This window comes from Zychaea mexicana (assembly GCF_025766255.1).
Source record: "Zychaea mexicana strain RSA 1403 chromosome Unknown BDB00scaffold_98, whole genome shotgun sequence".
In the NCBI taxonomy this organism is placed as follows: Eukaryota; Fungi; Mucoromycota; class Mucoromycetes; order Mucorales; family Lichtheimiaceae; genus Zychaea; species Zychaea mexicana.
Window position 1 is genome coordinate 133082 of NW_026516761.1, and position 22916 is coordinate 155997.

At 42.6% G+C, this 22916-nt stretch overlaps 9 protein-coding genes across 9 annotated transcripts; 8 read left to right on the top strand and 1 right to left on the bottom strand.

Annotated features, from left to right (window-relative positions):
• Positions 1-709: 709 nt before the first annotated feature.
• Positions 710-1035, top strand: BDB00DRAFT_876926 (uncharacterized protein; the record flags this gene model as incomplete). Its single annotated transcript, XM_053127538.1, has 2 exons — positions 710-918; positions 1002-1035. The coding sequence occupies 2 exons, from the start codon at positions 710-712 to the stop codon at positions 1033-1035; spliced, it is 243 nt and encodes an 80-aa protein (XP_052975227.1).
• Positions 963-1737, top strand: BDB00DRAFT_645723 (uncharacterized protein). Its single transcript, XM_053118143.1, has 2 exons — positions 963-1289; positions 1362-1737. The coding sequence occupies exons 1-2, from the start codon at positions 1025-1027 to the stop codon at positions 1652-1654; spliced, it is 558 nt and encodes a 185-aa protein (XP_052975228.1). The 5' UTR covers positions 963-1024; the 3' UTR covers positions 1655-1737.
• Positions 1738-2594: 857 nt separating this feature from the next.
• BDB00DRAFT_771553 (RecF/RecN/SMC) lies at positions 2595-7431 on the top strand (the record flags this gene model as incomplete). The annotated part of the gene is made up of 16 exons (XM_053119973.1): positions 2595-2762; positions 2863-3012; positions 3130-3402; positions 3500-3637; positions 3713-3847; positions 3951-4106; positions 4193-4379; positions 4495-4766; positions 4842-5582; positions 5647-5811; positions 5906-5999; positions 6080-6437; positions 6500-6640; positions 6728-6865; positions 6939-7091; positions 7167-7431. The coding sequence occupies 16 exons, from the start codon at positions 2595-2597 to the stop codon at positions 7429-7431; spliced, it is 3534 nt and encodes a 1177-aa protein (XP_052975229.1).
• Positions 7432-7844: 413 nt separating this feature from the next.
• On the bottom strand, positions 7845-10500 carry BDB00DRAFT_846000 (uncharacterized protein). The gene is made up of 5 exons (XM_053125123.1): positions 9960-10500; positions 9016-9806; positions 8747-8946; positions 8234-8663; positions 7845-8160 (listed from the first exon to the last, which is right to left on the bottom strand). Exons 1-5 carry the CDS (start codon positions 10227-10229, stop codon positions 8040-8042), a joined length of 1812 nt encoding a protein of 603 aa, XP_052975230.1. The 5' UTR covers positions 10230-10500; the 3' UTR covers positions 7845-8039.
• Positions 10501-10878: 378 nt separating this feature from the next.
• BDB00DRAFT_846001 (Metallo-dependent phosphatase-like protein) lies at positions 10879-13149 on the top strand. Its single transcript, XM_053125124.1, has one exon. The coding sequence runs from the start codon at positions 11194-11196 to the stop codon at positions 12889-12891; it is 1698 nt and encodes a 565-aa protein (XP_052975231.1). The 5' UTR covers positions 10879-11193; the 3' UTR covers positions 12892-13149.
• A 121-nt stretch (positions 13150-13270) lies between these two features.
• Positions 13271-14497, top strand: BDB00DRAFT_932352 (uncharacterized protein). Its single transcript, XM_053129077.1, has 2 exons — positions 13271-13528; positions 13617-14497. The coding sequence occupies exons 1-2, from the start codon at positions 13321-13323 to the stop codon at positions 14411-14413; spliced, it is 1005 nt and encodes a 334-aa protein (XP_052975232.1). The 5' UTR covers positions 13271-13320; the 3' UTR covers positions 14414-14497.
• Positions 14498-16647: 2150 nt separating this feature from the next.
• On the top strand, positions 16648-17987 carry BDB00DRAFT_941974 (uncharacterized protein; the record flags this gene model as incomplete). Its single annotated transcript, XM_053129386.1, has 3 exons — positions 16648-17104; positions 17251-17680; positions 17789-17987. 3 exons carry the CDS (start codon positions 16648-16650, stop codon positions 17985-17987), a joined length of 1086 nt encoding a protein of 361 aa, XP_052975233.1.
• Positions 17988-18533: 546 nt separating this feature from the next.
• Positions 18534-19692, top strand: BDB00DRAFT_922205 (MED7 protein-domain-containing protein; the record flags this gene model as incomplete). The annotated part of the gene is made up of 4 exons (XM_053128758.1): positions 18534-18794; positions 18995-19036; positions 19107-19184; positions 19280-19692. 4 exons carry the CDS (start codon positions 18534-18536, stop codon positions 19355-19357), a joined length of 459 nt encoding a protein of 152 aa, XP_052975234.1. The 3' UTR covers positions 19358-19692.
• A 291-nt stretch (positions 19693-19983) lies between these two features.
• Positions 19984-22905, top strand: BDB00DRAFT_884672 (P-loop containing nucleoside triphosphate hydrolase protein; the record flags this gene model as incomplete). The annotated part of the gene is made up of 11 exons (XM_053128347.1): positions 19984-20190; positions 20631-20855; positions 21051-21214; positions 21275-21378; positions 21467-21578; positions 21657-21789; positions 21860-21985; positions 22051-22138; positions 22196-22389; positions 22474-22647; positions 22723-22905. The coding sequence occupies 11 exons, from the start codon at positions 19984-19986 to the stop codon at positions 22903-22905; spliced, it is 1710 nt and encodes a 569-aa protein (XP_052975235.1).
• Positions 22906-22916: the final 11 nt, after the last annotated feature.

The following is a 22916-nucleotide window of genomic DNA, read 5'->3' on the forward strand; positions in this document are numbered from 1 at the left end:
TCAATGCCACGATAACTGTAGTAGGCGAATCAATCGAGGAAAAGTGGATTAGTCTTTTCGGTGAAGCGCAAGCAGTACGTTTTAGAACTATATGGCCAAAATGATCATAGAGCAGACTTACGGTGGAGCTTGCAAAATATCGTACGTATAATCGTTGCGTAGAAAAAAGTTACATGTTACGTACTTGAATTCTTTACTAATTTTATTTATTAGCGAACAAGAATCACTCTACACCAACAACAAAAACACCATCTCACACATCCTTTTCAACATCCTTGTCATCCGGCGACAAAGCTAGACTGGCTCAAACGTTCCAAAAGCTGAAAGAAGAAAAGTTCTGGGTATAAAATACCGATCAGCGTCTCGCTGTTGATCAGAAAATCATCGACTTTGCCAAAATATGCAATTACTTTCAGTAAGGACTATAGACGAAACAAGCTTGAGAGATCGTATTTTACAGTAGCCCAGCGCAATCTCTAATCCTGGATCTAGGAGATTACAACTGGGAAACAGTATTCCGCGGCGCCCAGCTAGACAGGATCGAAGCATTCGGAGACCCTGTATTCTGCGATTTGCCGGCTGAAAACTATTACGATACTGGGCAATGCATCAAAATTGGTAAGATGCATTATGAGATTAAGTTAAATATAACGAAGTGCATAGTCAGTAACTCGTTGATTGATAATGCTCGATTTGACAGAAAACCCCGATGGAGGCGTACACGTTCGCTCGCTCTTTGGACCATGATCCCATCTCAGAGCCATCAAAAGCATGGGTATGCTTTGTACTGATCAAAAGTTCGCGACACCATTTTTACAATGATTTTAACTTGAAAAGCATGCTCGAGTCGGATCAACAGTACGAGATTTGGTCCTTTTTGAAGTCCATGGTCAACGGCAATAAAATCAAAGCAGTAGGGTAAGTTATCACTAGCAAAAATGATCCAACGCGTGACATAACAGCAATAACTTGAACTGTAGTTGTAATTCACTTTAAAATAGCAAACAAGGCTCGAGAACAGCGAATGGCGACTAAAAACAATAAGAAAAGATGCATATCTGCCGTAGACCCCGCGATACATCGCAAGATGGGGCGCAAAATGGATGTATTGTACCAAAGTAGTGGCAAGGAGTTAGGTTGCTCTGAAATCGGCAAGGACGAGGACCAGACCAAGGAGATGAAAGATAGACTGTCGAAGATGTCAATTGTCATGCATACCATGCTTCTCCAGTTAGCATCATCAGAAAGCCTCCTTCGTCGAGTGCATGTGCCTGGTTTCTTATTAGCTGGTATGTGCATCCCCCCAAATGCCGCCGTTCATGAAGTCTAACAGTGAAACACTTCGGACGGTAATTTTCTAGTAGGTGGCAAGGTTGCTCTGCTGGATATGGACTCGCCTGGTGGCTATGTGGCAAGGATTCGCCGCTCAAAGCCTCTTGAGTACCCGACCTGTAGCGATGACTATGTCTCCAGAATTGTTCCGTTGATGAAGCTTGCACTGACGGGTTTAGTGATCATGCAAAAAACCAGAGTAGACATCGTTAACACGGAAGTGGAGCTCGAATTGTCTTTGTCCTTACGATGGATGCTTACAGCATCATTTGTTCCTTTGACTTTCTTATTAACAAAGTCATCAACTGCAGCATGCTCATAGGCAGCATCTGTTTCCTCTTTCCTTAGTTGCCCTCTATTCTTTGCACCCTATCCTGTGTCCTTTCCTACATTTTTTCCTACTTTCTTTGTCTAAAAAATAAATTGAGTATTTTATTTGTATTTTCATTTCTATTTATATTTTAGTTATTCTCAAGGATCGCGGACGGTTAGAAAAAACAAAGAAGCATACTGGGATTTTTATAGGATGCTGCCTCTATGATAATTGACAAAGATCTACATACTGTAATTGTTCCTGTCCGTTCTACAAATGTGGGCGGTGGTGGCTGTAATATAATAGACGGCTGTGGTGCTGATGCCGGCGAATGAGCAAAGGAAGAAAGCAGTTGTTTTAACCGTCTGTGATTGTCAATAAACAGGTTCTTTCTGCGAAGATGACTGACTAGTAAAGTCGTTTCCGTCGTATTGGCCGTGAAGCAAGCGGTTGGTGAATCGAAGTGTGTTGTTCTAGTGATGGCAGTGCGTGTTGGCATGGGCGGACTCGATGGAGGCTCCAAATATAATCAGAGCAATGATAATAAGAGAGTTGAATTGTACTCTTGTTTCCAGCTTCCAAGAGACACATTCTGCTGGTTGGATCTGAGGCAGCAGCGAGTAAAACTGATCGTCTTATTGGCCTAGAGAGCTCTTGGTAGACCGTAAGAGAAAACACATATACATTTAGTATCTCAAGGTGCATAATCGAGCGAAATCGTTTGAGCTACAATGTCAAAAAAGGTCTTAAAGATTAAAAGTGCGTATCATGCGGCTGTCAATGATTTGAACCTGAAAACAATAAGTTCAAGCACGCGTTAAAAGAAGACGCGTTGAACGAAATCGCGCTTTCCTCCAGCACGATTCAATCTCTCCTCAAGTCCGACAGCTCACTTACTCTCCACCTTGCTTTTTTTTTGGACGGTGCACGCCCATACTCTTAAATATATATGTACCTTGAAGAGTTAATCATCGAGGGCTTCAAGTCCTATGTCTCAAGAACACACATCACCGGTTGGGATCCCGAGTTTAACGCCATCACCGGTCTTAATGGTTCAGGAAAATCTAACGTTCTGGACGCTATTTGTTTCGTACTCGGCATCACCAACTTGTCTCATGTAAAGAAACAACGATCGATCGATGATATATGACAACAGTTAAAAATCGGCCTATATGTGAGGGAGCTCAACTTGTAACGCATGGATTTGGTTTATTTAGGTTCGAGCCAGCAATCTACAAGATTTGATTTACAAACGTGGCAATGCTGGCGTGACAAAGGCTTCTGTGACGATTGTCTTTAACAATGAGGATCGGGAAAGAAGTCCAGTAGGCTTTGAAAACTACAAACAACTTACAGTGACTCGACAGGTAGATATATATAAAGATAGCTGATGTGTCAATGTTATAGTGTAGCTAATATAAAAGGATAATATATGAAGTCATAAACATTTCTAACGCCAAAACGACTCTGTATGTGTGTATAAGGTCTTGATGGGAGGTCGTACGAAATATATCGTCAACGGACATAACGCACAGCAACAAACCGTCCAAAACTTGTTCCAATCCGTCCAACTCAATATTAACAATCCGCATTTCTTGATTATGCAAGGCAAAATCACCAAAGTGTTGAACATGAAACCGGTCGAGATCCTAAGTATGGTGGAAGAAGCAGCAGGCACGAAAATGTTTGAGGATCGTAAAAACAAAGCTATCGTCACTATGGGTAAAAAGGAGCGTAAAGTGGAAGAAATCAATACGGTAAGTCGCTCTCCCTTTTGTGTGGTGAGAGAGTGTGTGGCATATGTATCAATGCGCATTAAGTAGGCCTCATACACGCGTATTCAAAAAAAATTAGATTCTACAAGAAGAAATTGCACCCAAGTTAGATCACCTTCGTGCCGAGAAACGCTTGTACCTGGACTTCCAGAAAACAGAATCTGAAATGGAACGATTGAACCGTGTTATGGTAGCATACGAGTATAATCGGCTTGAGGTGCGTTATTAACAAATGGTAGTGAATGGTTGCTGTTGTCAAGGGGATAATACTGATAAAACGAGCTGTATCTAGGAGAGACTGAATAAATCCGGAGTGGCTAGCCGTCAGGAACGTGTGAATCAACTGATGGAGGAAAAGACGGTGTTGGAGAACGAACTACAAGCGATTGAGGAGGATCGAAATGCTGCTGCTTCAAAGCTTGCAAACGTAAGTACACGGCTATTCGTTTGCTAGAGAGTAAGGAGATAGTCTCTTTCGATATTTTGGCCAAATCATGCTGAATGCATCTCTTTGGCTCATGATATTTTAGGACTCGACTAGTAATAGCAACTATCGAAAACTTGAAAATCAAGTCAAGGATTATTCAACACAACTTGTACGACTGAAAACGAAACGCGATTTGCAAGAAGCAACCACTGCTGATGAACAAAAAGCCTTCTCAAACTTGGCGTCAAATAAAGGCGAGGTAATACATTCTAAAAAGGGAATGATGAGTGCGATTTGGCTATTCTGGTTTCGCTAAATTCAATATAAACATGTCTGCTCTATAAGATGGAACGCAATCTTGCTGAAAAGGACGACTCATACGATAAAATCAATCAGCAATACGAATCATACAAGAAAACACACGATGAAAAGGTGGAGGAGCTGCACAAAAAGTCTGAGCTTTTACAGACGTTGACGACCGGTATTTCGGCAGAAGAGGGCCACGAAAGCGGTTACATGGAACAGTTACAGAGTATGGATTGATACTTTACTTCTGGGCTACTCGAGGGGATATGTAAAGAAACATATACCCGGTAACTAATGATGGGTCTTCTTTCCTGTCTGCTATCTTTGTTTCCATTAAAAAGGCGCCAAGAATGCAGTCAACGAAGCCTCCACGATGGAAGAACAATCCAATCTCAAGATAGCACATCTGAAAAAAGAACTCAAAGAAAAAGAGCCACAAGCAACGCGTGCTGAAAAAGAAGACGAAGGATTACTAATAGAAATGTCAGTAAAGCGAAAAGACCTGTCAGAAACGGAAAACCATTTAGCTACATTGCATTGGAATCCAGAGCGCGAAAATGATCTGATTTACCGCAAAAACCAGGAACGAGAGACCATCATGGAGTTATCTGACGTAAGTTTTGCCACGATAAGACATCTCTGTGTGGTTTTCCTGTTTTGCCAACGATACATATACGTAATTGCATAGCGAGTCGAAAACCTATCACGACGATTGTCCAATTTGGACTTTTCCTATTCTGATCCCTCGCCCAATTTTGATCGATCCAAAGTCAAAGGTCTTGTCGCCGAACTGATCAGCCTCGATAAACAAAACTACAATGCCTCCACAGCACTCGAGATTTGTGCTGGCGGTCGTTTATACAACGTTGTAGTCGAGAACGAGGTTGTCGGTGCTCAATTACTCGACAAGGGACGCCTACGACGACGTATCACTCTGGTACCACTCAACAAGATCCAAGGCTTCCGTGCGTCTGCAGACAAGATTGCCAATGCACAGCGTATCGCACCCGGCAAAGTCGACCTAGCACTTTCGCTCGTGGGCTATGATGAGGAGGTCGAACCAGCCATGGACTGGATTTTTGGCAACACGCTGATTTGTGAAGATGCTGCTACTGCGAAGAAAGTCACGTTCGACAATAGCGTCCGCATGAAATCTGTCACGCTCGATGGTGATGTCTATGATCCATTTGGAACGCTTTCTGGTGGCTCAAAACCGCAGTCGTCGGGTGTTCTTGTCACGATGCAGGAACTGACCGAGATTCGACACGATATTGAAGAACATCGTTACACGCTTGAACAAATTGAACGAGAGCTTTATGATGCGCAAAAGGCCATTGCCGAATATCAAAAGTGCAAGCAGCGTTTGGACCTGCAATCGCATGAAATTTCGCTTTTGGAGAATCGTCTGAACCAGAGCAACCATGCTCAGGTAAGGTACTTAAAATAATACATAGAGGATGACCATTCTAACCTTTTTTCCTCCCACTATATAGCTTAAACAACGAGTGAACGTTATTAAAGTCCAAATACAAGAGCAAGAAGAGGCCGTTGTTAAGGCCAAAGAAGCACATCGTGAGGCACTCAAGAATGAAGAGCGGATTCAAAATGAAATGCGCGAATTCAATGCCAACAGAGACTCAAAGCTAAACGAAATGACGGTACGTGTATTCTTTCCTTCTCAAGCCTAGTAGAAGAATTATTGCCGTTTAAGCATGGTTTTAGGATACTAAGTTTTTCGTATCTATCCATTAGGATCGTGTTGCAAAACTCCGGGTTCAAGTAAACAAGGAAGCACAAAGAGTCAATGACATGCATCGCGCAGTACAAACATTGGAGCTTGAGCGAGGTAAACATTTACTTTTGTTCCCATTACACCATTGCACACACACACACAAAGCTTAAACATGTATTGGTTGCACTCTGTAGAACAGCTGCGATCCGACATTTCATCTTGTGACCAAGATATGAAACGTGTACGAGACACAATCAACGGATATAAGGAACTCCAGTCCGGGATGGCACAAGAGATTGAAGAAATAAAAAAGAATCTCGAGACAGCGCAAGAGGATTTACAACGAGAAACCGAAGTGCTTGCTTCTTTCAATGAAGAGTTGAAGGAGCTTGAAGCATTACAACAAAAGAAAGCCAAGGAGGTCAATGAACACAACCTTGAGATCCAGAAAATTAAGCACGAGCTGGAAAAGTTTCATCGAGACCAGCATGGAGCACTGCAAGCTATCGCTGATCTGGAGAATCAGTATGATTGGATTGTTGATCAGAAGCAGTAAGTTTATAAACATTGGCACTCTATAGGATGAAACGACGCTGATGCTTGTCTGGTTTTAGATTCTTTGGTGCATCAGGGACACCCTATGATTATACAAACATCAATATTGGTGATTCTCGAAAGACACTGCAACGGCTACGTGACAAGTACGAGTCGATGCGGAAGAAGATCAATGTTCGAGTGATGAACATGATTGACAAGTGCGTACACTGTCTTCTAATCAACTAAAATGGAAGAATATAGTGAGGGCGGCAAAACAATGTATTAACCTCTTATTTACAATACAGTGTCGAAAAGAAAGAGACATCTTTAACGACCATGCTTCAAACGGTCCAAAAGGACAAGCAAAAGATTGAGGATACCATCAAGTCGCTAGACGATTACAAAATGGAAGCACTTGAACGAACGTGGAGTAAAGTCAACAAGTGAGTCTCGTGGGGTGCTATGTGTTACAAGCAACTTTTTTTCTTCCAATGACGACTTATCGGATAAATATAGGGACTTTGCCGAGATTTTTGCAGATTTGTTACCCGGCAACACATGTCGACTGCAAGCACCCGAAGGAAAACAGATTTCGGATGGCTTGGAAGTCAAAGTGAATCTTGGTGGTGTGTGGAAGCAAAGCCTGACTGAACTAAGTGGTGGACAACGGTAAATGTTTGAGCCTGAGGAAGAAACCCCCAAGATTGGTATTTCTTAACTCCCAGCTGACGTTAAAATTTGTAGATCACTGATTGCACTTTCGCTGATCTTGTCACTACTCCAATTCAAACCTGCACCAATGTACATTCTGGACGAAGTCGATGCAGCCTTGGATTTATCACATACACAAAACATTGGTCAATTGTTACGGACACGGTTCAAAGGATCACAGTTTGTGGTTGTGTCACTCAAGGATGGCATGTTTAACAATGCAAATGTCCTTTTCAGAACCCGGTTCCGGGACGGCACGTCTGTTGTCGAGGTATGGTTGGTGATACATGATCTATAGAACGTTCGTCGTTTTCTAATTCTATGAATCAAAACAATCTAAATTCTTACATAGCGTACGACCCATCGATCGTCATCAACCGCATCAGAAAAACAAAGCTCGAGTGCAAGCAGTAGCGGTGCCACTGGTGGTAGTCGCAAGCGTGGACGTGGTGACAAGGAAAACCGACCCGTTGTTGCATAAGCCCGCTAATAAGTACAGACCCTAAAACATTCCCATGCATTCCCATTACAAACATCATCATCACCGTAATTTTCACTCCTACTCTCTCCTCCATTCATTGTCTTACATGCACTTACAAAGCTGTATATACTACTTTCTTCTCTACACCACCGCCACCGTCACCGCTGCCATCATCATCATCTGCAGTAATAAAGAAAAGTGGCACCAAGAGAGTAAAAGAAAAGATCCACAGCGCTTAGTAGTATTTCTAACTTTTAAAAAAAGAACGGGGGAATGATATAATTTACTTTGTATATGGTACTGTACAACATGTGGGAGACTTGCATATATGTGTATTAAACAAGAAGAGACTACCACACAAAAGGAAAAGGGCAAAAAGATATGGTATGCTACTATATATGCGGGTGTGTCTGTACGTATAGCGGTTAGGGTGATCTTCTTTCTTCTGGATAGGGTTTACCCCTACAGTCGCGTTTACACATGGGACATCTGCTGTTCAGTGCTAGCCATTCATGAACACAGGTACGGTGAAAGTGATGGTTGCACCTATTAAGTTTTTTTTTAAGTTTCTCGAGCTTTTTATAAATAATAAACAAATGAAAGAAGCTGACGTGCTTACCATAATTGGCACAAGATATCTCCGTCATCGTACGTGGATAAGCAGATGGCACACACTTGGTCTTGTTCATTAGGAATCTCGATCGTATCGAACTCTGGCTCTTGTTGATCCTGCTGACCATTGTCAGAAACAAAGCCTAACCGAACCCAAAGATGATCTAAAAAGCTCAACGATGGTTCCATGCGTTCACCCGCCATCATCTTTTTCGCTTGTTTTGTCGTCGTGGTTGATAATGGTAATTCGTGAATTTCAATTTCCTCGGCGCCTCCTGCTCCTCCACTGCCGATAGGATGATGATTCGGCACAGGTGCCGGTGAAGTGGTGGTGCTTTTGTTGGATTTAAATTGATAGACTGGAATCGTTGCAATCTCTGCGCTTGACGCACCGCCCATATCCACTGCATCCTCTACATGAATGATACGCATTCCCACTAATTTCCTATGTGTGTGAGTTCCATTGTTCTTGTTTTCTCTCTCTTTCACTCTTTCTCGAACGGACAAAAGGATTTCTTACCAAGAACACAGGGAAGACAGAAAATGACGGCAGTACATAAGAATATCGGTACAGAAATGATCAGATAATTGTATACAATCACCACGAGCGATAGATAATATAATGGTACAGCTGTCTCGGAGCAAGTGCTCGACGTGAAAAGCATATAGTTGCCTATTATGAACCACAGCAGGCCAAACATATCCAATGCCGACTTTGCTCTAAGGAATTGCAAGTTTTTGTATCAGAAACCAAAGTAGGTACAGAAGAAGAAACGAGGTTCTCTTTACCGATCAATCCAATGTGTTAATGTCGTATCTGCATAAAGTGGGTTAAAAACTTCAGGTCGACTCGTACGATGCATGATGTTCGGTGGAGGAGCTTGGGCCATGACAGACGGCGGTAATGATGATGCTTGCTGCTGTTGTTGCTGGTGATTGAAATGATGATGGAGATGATAGTATTGCTGGTGATCGGAAGAGGGTGGCGACATTAATGATGCTGCTGGTGCTGTGGGAGGTGATGGCGTGGGTGGCGAGGAGACGATCGCAGAGGAAGAGGGTGACGACAATGCCTGGATATGAGCGGAGGTAGTAGTAGCTGTTGCTGTGGCGGTGGTAGTGGTGGAGGAAGAGGTTGTATTATTATTATTCGTGGTTGCGTTTGCATTTGTTGTGGCGTTAGTGGTTGTCGTGGGGACGCGGGTCGTGTTGTTGGGTGTTGCTAAGGTAGTCATAGGATATATTTCGCCTGCTTCGGCGCGGTTCTCCGCGCTAACTAGCCGGTGATGGTGATGATGCCGTGAGTGTTGCTGGTGATGAAGATGATGATTATATTGCTGTGATAAAGATGCATTATGCAGTGAATGTTGCTGTTGAGAATGTAAATGCGAATGTGGCTGTTGCTGCTGCTGTTGCTGTAAGATCTGCTGTTGCTGCAGGCGACGTGGTATCAGATGTAAATAGACGGTAAGAGGAGAGGCGAGTGCAAGTCGCAGGATATACACTGTGATGAATATACGTAGTGGTTTGTCGCAATACATTTCCCAAGAAAACGTCAAGACGATGATCGATGCAATCACCTAAGGATATACGATAAGTTAAACTTTTAATGTGCCTTCCTTGATGAGCCCTCTTTACTTGACTTGTTACTCCCTAAGAGACACACGCACAACACACCCACAGAGAGAGAGAGAAACAAGTACAAGTATTTAACAAGTTTTTTTATACGCTACCTGCACCGCCATCAACGTCATGGAGGAGGCAAGAAATAACTTTGAAGAACGTGAACTTCGACGCCAATTTAACGCAAAATGGCTAAACCAGTGCGATCGTACTCGTCGCGACGTCCGTGCCGTGCTCCTGGACAAATGAACGGCATTGGAGGGTGAATTGGTGAGGATGCGTTGAAGAGCAGGTCGTGTAGAGGACGAAGACGAAGTAGACGATGTCGAAGACGTGGTAGACGGTTGATGACGATGACTAAGCCTAGCTGTTGTAGGCATCGGCAAAGGCTTTTGGAGAGAAGGAGGGTGGGGTGTTTCTTTGTGTTAATACGTTATGGTTGTGTATATACTCTATATGAAGAAGTAGCAGAAGGTATGAATGAGGGTTGCGTTGTGGTTCCAGGGCCGGATAAGGAAAGGGGGTGCGAGTGAGAGAAAGAAGAAGAGATATATCGCGCCTAACGAGAAAACAAGTTTATCTTGTCGAGGAGAGGGATCTGTAGCTTTTTCAAAAGAGAAAAAGAAAGGTTCTGGCTGAAAATACAGGCGCTGCTGCTCAAAAAAGCTGCTTTGAGTAACCAAAGTCCTTACATTATGTAATGCAAACCTGGTAATAGGAAAGAGTCTGGGTTTGATTTTCATGTACATGTACTGTACACACTGCACTTACTTTATATATCTGCTAAATGAGGCGTTATTGCAACTTCGTTCTTCGCTCGTTAACGTATGACCGCGAGGTCTCTGATAAACTACGGCTTGGGGCGCTGATTTACACTTCAGTGTTGTTGGCGGACCGAGTCTTTCGCCGCTTTGGCCGAGTGTCACGTCCTTTGTTCAGGTGCGCGTAGTTACGTGCTCCGGGTACCCGTAAACCTCCAATTATAGCATATTGCCGCCATTTTCCATAAGCCCAAAAAGTGCGCGCCTTGTGAAGGCATAATGAATTCCCAAGTTTATTTTTCTGGATAAATATGTCATCGGCGGTCGTACTCATCTCCAGTCTCTCTTTAATCTATAATAGAGAAGGCATCAATGCCATTATGTGAAAAGAGTGCTTCACTGAAAGTGTAGTTCTTGACAAGTATTCACGCGATAATTCATTGTTTATTTCTGACAACCATACCTTTACGCTGCTATTATAGTGGAGAATTGTTCCTTCCTTTTACCTGCTTTATCATATACCACACTTTCCACCTCCCGCAGCACACCAACCACCCGATCCCTTTTTTGTGTCTCAATCCTCATGTCCGACAACACTAACAATACACTGCGAATCCTAATCGCGACAGACAATCATGTCGGTTATCTTGAAGAAGATCAAATCCGCGGCAAAGATTCGTTCCAATCATTCGAAGAAGTCCTCATTCTCGCCAAACACCACAAAGTCGACTTTATATTACTAGGCGGCGATCTATTCCACCACAGTCAACCGTCGCTCTATTGTCTACGCCATGTCATTGGCTTGATCCGTCAACATTGTTTTGGCGACAAGCCTTGTGAATTCAACATTTGCAGTGACCAGAGTATCAATTTCCAAAGCCGGTTCCAACAAGGTGCCAACGTCTACGATCCTAATCTGAACGTCAGCATTCCTATTTTTACCATCCACGGCAATCACGACGATCCTGTTGGAAACGGCAACTTGTCCGCCATGGATTTGCTGGCCAGTGCTGGCTGCGCTAATTATTTCGGTCGGTGCCATGATTTAAACGATATCAAGGTTTATCCTATTCTGATGCAAAAGGGTGAGACCAAGCTGGCCTTGTATGGAATGGGTAACGTACGCGACGAACGATTACACCACGCATGGCGCGACGGATCCGTATCGTTTATTCGACCCAGTAACGAGCACGGTGGACAGACATGGCTCGATGACGCGTTCAATATGTTTGTTCTGCACCAAAACCGCGTACGACACGGTCCTACGTCTTATGTGCCTGAAGAATTTCTAGACGAGTTTATTGACTTGGTGTTGTGGGGTCATGAACATGATTGTCGAATCGATCCAGAACCTAGTCATGGGAAATATATTTCCCAGCCTGGATCATCCGTCGCAACAAGTTTGGCCGAGGGCGAAGCTTTGCCCAAACACGTGGGTCTCTTGGAAATTACAGGCAGGGAATACTCGCTACAAAAAATCCGATTGACTACTGTACGACCCTTTCAATATACTGCTGTGTCCTTATCCGAAGTCGCCGAGCTGAGAAACGCTACGCACGACAGCAAGGCAGTCCAGCGATACCTGTTCTCTGTTGTAGAAGACTTGATCCGTCGAGCACAAGATGAATGGGACGAACAGCAGGATGACCTACGACTAGAGAACGATAACAACAACGACAACAGCAATCCAGAACTGCAAAGCCAACGAAATCGACCCATGCCATTACCATTGATCCGTATTCGAGTCGAATATGGTGGCGACTTTGAAGCATTCAATGTGGTGGTGTTTGGCAAGAAATTCGTGTCACGCGTGGCCAATCCGCGAGATATACTAAAGTTCCACCGACAACGCAGCGCTGGCGACGGTGCACGGCGACAAGCCCGACAACGAGCGACGGAAATACTGAATGATCCAGATGCAAGTGTGCCTGAAAGACTGGATACGGTCCGTGTTGAAGCATTGGTCGATGAAATACTGGGCAGGACGCTCGAAGTGCTTCCGGAAAATGAGATGCAGGATGTGGTGCAGAAATTGATTGACAAGGAGGACAAGAAGGCTGTCTCAAGCTTTATCCAACAATCTGTGCAGCGCATGAAGCGTAGCATTGACGATGAAAATCATAACACAAGTATTGAAGACCTGTCGGACCAGTTTGTCAAGCGAAGAGCAACAGAACTCAAGGAGGATCGATTCAATAACTATGCTCGTGAACAAGCGTCCCGAAATGCTCGACGAACCAGACGAAGCGATAACAATGAAGATGACAGTCATGGCGAGTAACGTTTTCAAAAAACGGGAAAACGAAGGATAGCCCAAGGAAAAAGGACCGTTTTTTATTGTTATTGCTATGTTGCAGTGCTTGTTTGGTGGATCAATATGTAAATAGTGTTTTTTGATACTCAATTATTACATGCACAGTCATACACACACACACCCAAAAACCAGAAAAATGCCAATATTAAATTTTCTACTGCTTGCAGAAAATAAGGGGTACATGGTCTGGGCTCTCTGTGTATGTGCGCCTGTTCAATGTTTGTGCCAATTTGAGAAGAAATCAAGGGATATATGGAAGTGCTAGGAATTTCAATATGCTTTTTTTTAGATTGACAATCATCGAAATTCTCTTGCCCGTTTTGCCAAGTTCGCGTGGTTTCCTTTTCTTTTCTACTCTTTCTTTTTTTATATACTGAAGCATTCCCAACGTCATCAATGCATCAGCATCAACAAAACCCACCAACGTTACAGAACACGGTCGTCCCTGAAGAAACGGACGAGCAGATTCAAAGCATGATGAGCGAGGAGGAAGAACTCAACGCCACGTCAAGACATAGGCACAGCACCAACAACAGTATAAGAAGGAGCCGTCTATCAGATATCATATCGCAGCGGATGCTTAGGCCATTTTCAGGACACCAAGGTAAGCTTTGCTTCTTCAGGAAAAATAATAATTTTCGACATACAACCGAAGAAGATGTACAAGACTAACACATGTATTGTATTCATAGAACCTACGAATGGGATTAGTAGCTTTCACCAACAACAACAGCGCGACAGTGACAACAACTATTATCTTGCTCGAGACTCCCGTGTATCCGCTAACTCGATGCCACAATTCCCATGCGCAGCTAAACGACAATCATCCATAAAGAAGCAACATCATCACAGTTTACCACGGTCACCCAGGATCCCATCCTCCTTATCCGACATCATGTACTACAGCTGCGACCAAGACAGCATTACTGAATTACCCTTGAACATGGGTGACGACGACTACGACGATTATGGATACCACCACAAAAACGAAAAACAACACGGGAATACTTTGCACGGCGCATCGAGTAGTCAGACACTCGTAGCCATGCCCTCTTACCAGTATCATTCTCAGTTCTGCCATCATCATCAACAATCAGAACCCAATCAGCAACTACAACCAAACAAGCAACAACGTCAATCTTGGCGGGTCACTGCAACGGATTCAATCTTTTCCTTCTTATCCGCACCTTCCAAGATCAGTCGTTCTACAACCCAGCACTATGTGTTTTCGCCTCCTTCGTTGGCCGAATTACACGGCATTGATAATATCACCACAGAGAAAAGGACAAACAAGGGAAAGCCGTCTCAACGCGGCATATGTACTACCGTGACAATTGCTACCGTGATAATGGTGATTTTGTTTTTGTTTGCAGGATACCCATTATCTGTGCACATTGCAAAGCAACAAAGTGAAAACAAGGGCAACAGCAGCAGCAGCAGTATCAGCGGAAGCAGCAGTATCAGTGGTAGCAGTAGTGACATTAGCTAGTTTTCCTCAACCATTTAATTTGTTGATTCAGCTGGTTTTCCGTCCCCATTAATCTTTCACTATGAAATGTTTATTCGATTATACAAAAATACCACTAATACATTATAGCATACCCCATTATCACGCTAACTCTAACAATCGTTTGAATGCAATAATAGGCTGCTCTTTTAGAATCATTGACTGCTGGTGATTGTTGTATCCATCTATCATTTTTTGGTCTCAGGAAGGAGCTTCAACCAATGGTCAAATATGTATATATTGTCTTTGCTTCTATCGCGCCTAAATTGCGAAAAGCCCAGATGACAATAGCTATAGCAAGCGCTTTAAGTATATCAATTTATTGGCACATATGCGTACATGCCATGTCAAGAGCACCCACGTTTTTGAGCATACACAGTATACGCAAAGTACGGCGGCTCCCCTTGTCGATTTCAACCGATTATACAGCATAATCTTTTTCACCTTCCAAACGCTTTTCTTACTAATGATGCAGATAGATGATCAACCTTCGTATTCTACCTATACGAGTTGCGGTTTGCCTCAGAGCTTTTCCCATATATTTGACTAACAAGCAGAAGCTTTGGTTGGTTTCCTTTTTAGTGAATGCATGATAAAAACAGCAGTACATATAATAGAACCAATGAAAATTCAACATCGAAGACGATGACAAGATACTGTTTTTGGGAATACTGTTTGTTTGTTTGCATAAAGTGGTTCTTGGATAGAGTGGGCCCCAATTTTTTGCACGCCCACTTGATGAAATTACATTTTCCTCGCTTCTTGCATTTTGCAGACCAAATAAAGTAGACCTGCGACTTTTTACTGGTGACCAAATTTATGTATTGCTTAGACAAGCTCAATATTTCAGAGAGAAAACTATCTGACAGAATGGTTTATAATAGCATTAAAGTAGCTTTCAGGCAGCTTAGAGCAGACTATGAGGTTTTCTTACAGTTGTTTTCGAATATCCTTGTAGGTCTAGAAATATAAGTCAACAGTTATTCAAGGTGATAGACCCAAGCTCAAAGCCGTCCACTTTTTATGATACTGCAAAAAGCGGAGCTTTATTTGCTAACGTCATTAATATACAAAACGTTCGTACTTGGTTTGTTAATATCTAGTTGATTTACAGTAGACCCTCGTTGATTTCAGCGTAAATTTATATGTATTTTGTGTTAGCGAGGATAGTTTATACTAGACTCCCTGCTGCTTTTCTTGTTAGTATGATAGGTTTAAAAAACTTTAAAAATAATGAGGATTGCGGGTATGAAATTAGAGTGGGTCGACTATATTTGGGATAAGGCAAGCCTACTGTATCTTTTTGGTTTCGCCGAAAATCTGCTTATATCAAAGTACAGCTTCTTTTGGTCCAAATCCATACACGTCGTGTTTTTTATTTACCGAACAAACAGTGTTTGATACAAGCAGCAGCAAAGGTAGTACCTAAGGCGTTGTGGGATTTTGTTATTTTTCTGGTTCAGGATAAAGCAACTAAAGTAAGGTCATACATAATTGTCACTTGTATATTCCATTATCTAACAGGAACTCTTTTATCAAGGCCGTTTACTTTTGCAATGCCTTTTTGTTTTTTGAGTTAATGATGTTGGGAGAAGTCCCTTGATCGCTGATATACTCGTGGCGTCTCTGATTGTCATTTGTTTGTTTCACACAAATACACAGAAAAATGCTTGCTGTTCTTCTATAACATTACTGCAGTTTGGCCCGCATGAACTGTTATGTTCCACAGTTTCATACATGTACAAAAGACTAATGTGGTGCGACCTCAATAACTGGAAGTAGCAGACATAGACTTCACCTTCTTCATCTTGTTTCAAACATATGCAGAGCACGTACGCACATACGCAGCATAAAGTCATCAAGCAAGTTTATAATTTAGATCTACTCCGCTCAAATCTTACAGTACATTCTTTCCCATACAACAAATGCTATAGTTTCAGCTAGCAAGCAAAAATTACTATTAACTAGAAGGAAGGTCGGCAAAGCGAATTACGTGCCACCACCACTTTCGTGAAGTAAACAAATAAACTTTGACATAGAGACGCAAATACAGTATTCTCTTTCTCTTCCGAAGTAGCGTATACACAAATAAACAAATATCACAAACGGGAAAAGTAATATGCGAGCCCGGATTTCTTTTCGCCACCATTATCACCCTCATTGACAACTAGTTTCTGTTTTTTCTCTCTTCTTTCTTAGAGAAAACATCACATATCATGCCGTGGACACGTCCGGACGAGAAGGAAAAAGCCGTGATTGCTGAACAATATCGCAACGTCATTAACGATGAACGGACATCACTGCTGCCAACAACAAATGTATCTCTATCAAGCAGCAACAGTGCCTTACTTTCCGTTACTGCTGGTGGTGGTGGTGGTGGCACTCGATCAGAGGCCATTGGCTTGACGATCATGGCATTGTGTGCCCTCACCTATAGTATTATGAACCTCTTAATCAAATCGACCGGTTCCTTTGTCCCATCGTTCCAAATCGCGTTTGTTGGCTCTGCGGTGGAAACCGTTCTCAGCCTGGCTACATGTCAATTTCTAAAGATCAATCCGTCGGGACCACGCTGTCAACGCCCTTGGATGATCGTTCGCGGTGTTTCCGGTGCAATCGCCTTGGCAGCAATTCTCTACAGCATGACTCACATGCCACTTGGTGATGCAACAGGTATTGCTTGTCACCCCATATACACCAGCATATTACCATACTATGAGAACAACTAATATTAGCATACCTCATTCGCCATGGTAGACCAAACTCTGATAATTAATATACTATGTACACATGTGTCGTACTATCTGACTTTTCTGTAGTAATCGTCTATCTGAACCCAGTTTTCACTGCCATCCTCGCTGCCATTATTTTACACGAACCATATCATTGGTTTGAAGGCGTTTCCACTATACTCTGTCTATTGGGTACGACTCTTGTTACTCAACCGGGATTCTTGTTTGGAGCCGGTAGTCATACTGATGGGAACAACCATGAGGAAACAATCGGTGCAGTTACAGCTCTGGTTGGCGCTTTTGTCGTTGCAATTGAATATATTGCTGTTCGCAAGGTCGGCGAAGCTGCCCATTTCATGGTGATTGTCGTCTACAGTGCCACCTCAACCTTCTTGATGAGTATCCCATTATTGTTCACCTTTCAGAAGTTTGTGTGGCCTCAATCGTGGTATCAATACTGCGCTTTATTTATGATTGGTGTGATGCAGTTTGCTAGCCATTGCTTGATGGGTAAAGGGTATGTTATCATATATGTTTATCTCTATATGTTATCCAGCACTCCTGTTTTATGGTAGAGAATAACTTTTTAGTGCACTCTTCCTTTTCCTTTATTTTGGGATGATAGACTGCAATTGGCTCCTGCTGGACCGGCCTCGGTAATGCGTATGAGCGAGGTCGCTTATGCATTTTTGTTTGGTATGCTGGTATTCAATGAGTACCCCAATCTGGTGACCCTGACCGGTGTAGTTATTATCGTCGTAACGACAAGTGCACTAGCGTGGCGCAAATGGAGTCGAGCCAACAGTATCGCACGACATGGATAAAACTATAATTCTTTCCCTCACTGAGAATCGAAATGCCTTCCTGTTCTGGCCTTGTGGCTAATAGCTGAATTACGTGTACTATAAACTTCTTCATTCACTACCATTACCTCTCATTGTATTTCCCATAACATGTGGTAGTAGCATAAAATAAAGCTGCAAAATGGCAGCAGTAAAAACCACGCTGTTGTGTCTCATATCAATTGATGATCTTCTGGCTTGAAGATTGTCCCATGGTGGGTGCAGTATGCATTTGTTGTCTATGAAAATGTAGTAGTAATACAATCAATATTTATACAGCAAAATCGTGCACGAAGAAGCTCACATTATCAGCAGACTTAAAGATTGACATATATCTACAGTAGATATTGAGCTTTACTGCTTATACTATGCGGATAGAATGGTGGCAGTATCCATGTCTCCACTGTATCGCCAAACATAAGGAACGCACACACTCAATTTGCAGCGACGGCATTTCAACCATTTTCTCCCAGTGCGGAAAGCCCTACACTTTTCTTTCACCTCTTTAACGCATACACATATACAGCCATGAGCGAACAGCAAACGACAGGAAGCGCGTGGCCGGACCCACCTTACTTATATAAACGATACACAAAAGAGAACTTGGAGAAATTACAACAAGCAAAAAAGACTGGCGAGTTTCCAGAAACTCCCATTAGTCAATCACCACCAGCTCCCGATTTCCTGCTACAATCTCTCGAACCACCTGCACCACCCACCGACTCTTATACCATTTTCGATCAACGATGGCAGGTCCACGAACAATTACAACCATTGAGTGAACTCGGTGTCAAACAATTATTCCCTTCAGGATCCATCGGTAAAATCCAAACACGATCGTGTTGACGTTCTCTATTTTAATATTACATACACGGCACTATGGTATATACGCAAAGCTAACAACAACTTAATACAACGGCTTCTATTAAATACTGTACAAAGATCGTATTCAGGAACTTAAAAAGTTGAACCGTACATTGATTGTACAGTTTCTTGATTTACTCGATGTCCTTGTCAAAGATCCGGAGCAGGTAAGCTAATCTAAAAGACGTAACTTCTTGCTTGAAAAACGTTTGCTAAACATGCAGTAATCTCTTGTAGTATGGCGAACGGATAGAAAACATTAGTACAATATTCATCAACATGCATCATATCCTCAACGAATACCGACCTCATCAAGTACAGCATTTGTTCCTTTAAGTGGATGAAGACGGAGGGTTGCTATTTGAAGCCACTGTTATTTAACGCGCACAATAACTTGCTGTTTCTCTTAGGCACGAGAAACGTTACGTCTACTCATGGAAAATCAAATAGCAAAGAAAAAACGATTGGCAGCCGAATTACGAAGGTAAAAACGTGTTGATGACGGCACTTTGTGGAGAAGTGCATCAGCAATTTGTAATACTGATTCATGCCATTGCTACGCCATATCTTATAGTAGAAGCAAAGAAACGCTACAAATGCTGCAAACTTTTGGTGCAGAAACAACAAAGCCATTATTGGAAGCGGATCGGAAGGACTCGATTATGGATATGATGGATATCAAGGAGGAGCCAGATGATAAGAAAGATATTGTGATGGAAGAGCCAGAGAAAAACGACACGGAAGCAGAACGACTGCGTGAAAATCTAGTATCCTTAATTGATAACATTGTATAAACCATTCTAGCATAATTGGAGCGTGTGCAATTTCTCCTATTTGTGTCAGCGCTACGCGCGCATTATTTTTAATTATCCAATGCTTGTCATTCCGACCCACTTCAACAAAACTGCTACAGCACAGATCTCGTACCAACGGCTACGAAAACTCGGCCTAACTGCAGGCGATTGGGTCAAGATCAGTGATCAGCGATCCAACGTATGATTTGGTTTTGGTGCTTCATAGCGATCTCTTGTAAACAATTACTTGATCAAAAATGTGATTAACGATTAAAAACAAATCTTAGTTATCGTACTATGGTTGCGTGTGGCCCACCCACATGCCTGACGATCAGATTTTCATTGACGATTTTGTTCAATTTCAGTTGAACGTCAACAGTGGTCCAGTGATCGAACCAGTAGACAGGGTACGAATCGCGATCGAAGCAGAGGTCCAGGTCACTGTGCTGGAAAAGGAAAACGCGGATGCCCAAAAACGTGATATTGGTTTCGTGTATGACCAAGGCACCGATATCCAAAAGCTCGAGGTAAATGCACGAAGTCCATTGAAGTTATATGCATGTTGTTAGGTAAACTAAGAAGCTGTCATGGAAATCAAACGCGTACACGTATATTTAGGCCGTACGTAATTTTGTGGATGGAATGCTGGTTCATCCTTCTGCTGTTCTATCACATCCGCCGTCTTCGGTCTTGCTTGTGAAAGTGAGTAGATGTATAAGGGTCGAAGGATGGAAAGCTGCTAATCTCAAACTTGCGTTCTTAAACTCACCGTGCGAAATGGGCATCTATTTTCGTGTATTTTTTATAAAAGATATTATCAACATACCCAAAGGACGTACCTGTTCTATTATCCGGTGCCACACGATTAACGATTGCTACAGATAAGAAAGAAGAGGCAACTGAATCTGACATACAAGACTTAGCGGCATCTATCGAGAATTTATCGCTTGTTAAGAACAACAAAAAGATTGGTGGTTCCGGTGATCGACCAGAAGGACTCGAAAAAGCATATGACAAGCTGCTGGAGATCGTTAGCTATCCATTGTTGTATAAGGAATGGATCGATCAGATCGGTATTGAATGTCCAAAAGGGATTTTGCTCCATGGTCCTCCGGGTTGTGGTAAAACGTTCCTAGTCTCGTCCATTGCGCGAGCATGCAATGCCGAACTGTTCAGCCTGTCAGGATCCGAAGTGTATGGTGCATATATGGGTGAGAGTGAAGAGAAATTGCGAGCCAAATTTAAGCAAGCACAAGAAGCAGCCGTGATGAAGGATGCGCCGGTTATTTTATTCATGGATGAAATTGTAATATATCCTTATGCACCCATCTCCCTACTGCAGTCTCACTAACCTTATAGCTATATCTTTTGGTGATTGTTTTAAAAGGATGCACTATCACCACACCGTGATCGCGCTCAATCTCACGAAAATAGAGTTGTTGCTCAACTGCTGACGTTGATGGATGGCATGGAATCACGAGGGAGACTTATCATTGTTGGAGCAACAAATCGACCAAATGCTATTGATCCTGCCCTGAGACGCCCTGGAAGGTAAAGTGAATACTACTATATCTTGATTCTATGTAAGGATAGTAACTAACTGTTCGCTAGATTCGATCGCGAGATCTCAATCGATGCTCCCGATACCGAAACACGTAAAGCACTGTTTTATACGCAGTTATCGACTATGCCACTAGAAAACGATATAAGTGCAGGTATGATATCTTTTGAGGGTTTCAATATATATTACTGGTGTAATCACAGTGCTCATCTGTTAATCGATGGAAAATACATGTGTTATAGAGTCGCTTGCTTCTATTACGAACGGTTACGTTGCTGCTGATATCACAGCGCTTTGTCGTGAAGCAGCAATGCATGCAGTTGAGCGGGCAAGTCATACATCGTCTTCCTCTCCGTAAGTTGCTCAAAAAGAGGCTTCCTTCTTTTAATGAACGAGATGCTAGGGTATCGTTAACATGAGATGATATAACAGGGATTTGAAGGTGAATCTTGGCGACTTCAAAGCAGCGTTGGGTGTTGTACGACCGTCTATGCAACGGGGTTTCCAAGTCCAAGTTGAGAAATCAAATTGGCAGGATGTGGGCGGATTGGCAGACGTTAAAAAGGTAAAACAGGAATATGAGTGACCTTGAAAGACTATACTCATATATAAACCAAAAAAATACTTTATAATAGCAACTCAAGCAAGCGGTTGAGTGGCCTATTAAGCACAAGGACAGTTTTCTCCGGCTAGGATTGAAACCACCACGTGGTATCTTACTCTATGGTCCTCCAGGATGCAGTAAAACAACATTAGTCAAGGTATGCGGTAGACTGCAGGCAATGAGATAGAAAAAAATCGCTGATGATCAATGGACGTATAATAGGTGATTGCATCTTCGTCTGGGGCAGCTTTCCTATCCATCAACGGAGCACAACTTTATTCGCCCTATGTGGGTGATTCCGAAAAAGTTGGTAAGTTAGTGAAAAGAAAAAGTAATACATTATACTAATTGCAATTTCTATTCCCAGTACGCACTACTTTCCAAAAAGCAAGAGCATCGGCACCAGCTATTATCTTTCTGGATGAAACAGAGGCCATTGTAGGGAAGCGGAATATGGGCAGTGGCGGATCAAATAGTGGTGACAGTGTGCAAGAACGAGTTTTGTCGACACTTTTAAACGAGATGGACGGCGTAGAGACTGCTGAATCTGTTCTCGTAGTGGTAAGCCTCCATTTTTTCAGTATCGCTCAGGGAAGATTTATTGCTCAATTCCAATATAAACCTAAATTCTACACATTATAATAGGGTGCTACCAACCGACCCGATATGCTAGATGCAGCTTTGCTACGACCAGGGCGATTCGATCGGCTTGTCTATGTTCCGCCACCAGACGAAGAAGCGCGTGCCGAGATTCTCAAAATCCACACTCGGAAGACACCTCTAAGTCACAGCGTTGATCTTAGCAGTATCGCAAAACGAGTAAGCATCTTGGTTGTAAGCGAGAAGGGGAACGAAGTACTTGTACTGAATCACTTTCTTTTGACATATTTCTAGACCAACATGTACACTGGTGCTGATTTACAAAATGTATGCCGAGAAGCTGCCATGATGGCACTACGGGATATGCACTCGGCGGATGAAGTTGAAATGATCCACTTTGAAAAAGCACTTGGCACGATACCTCCATCAATAACACCATCCATACTTGAAACATATAATAAACCAGCAGCAAGGTGATTTTTATTGCC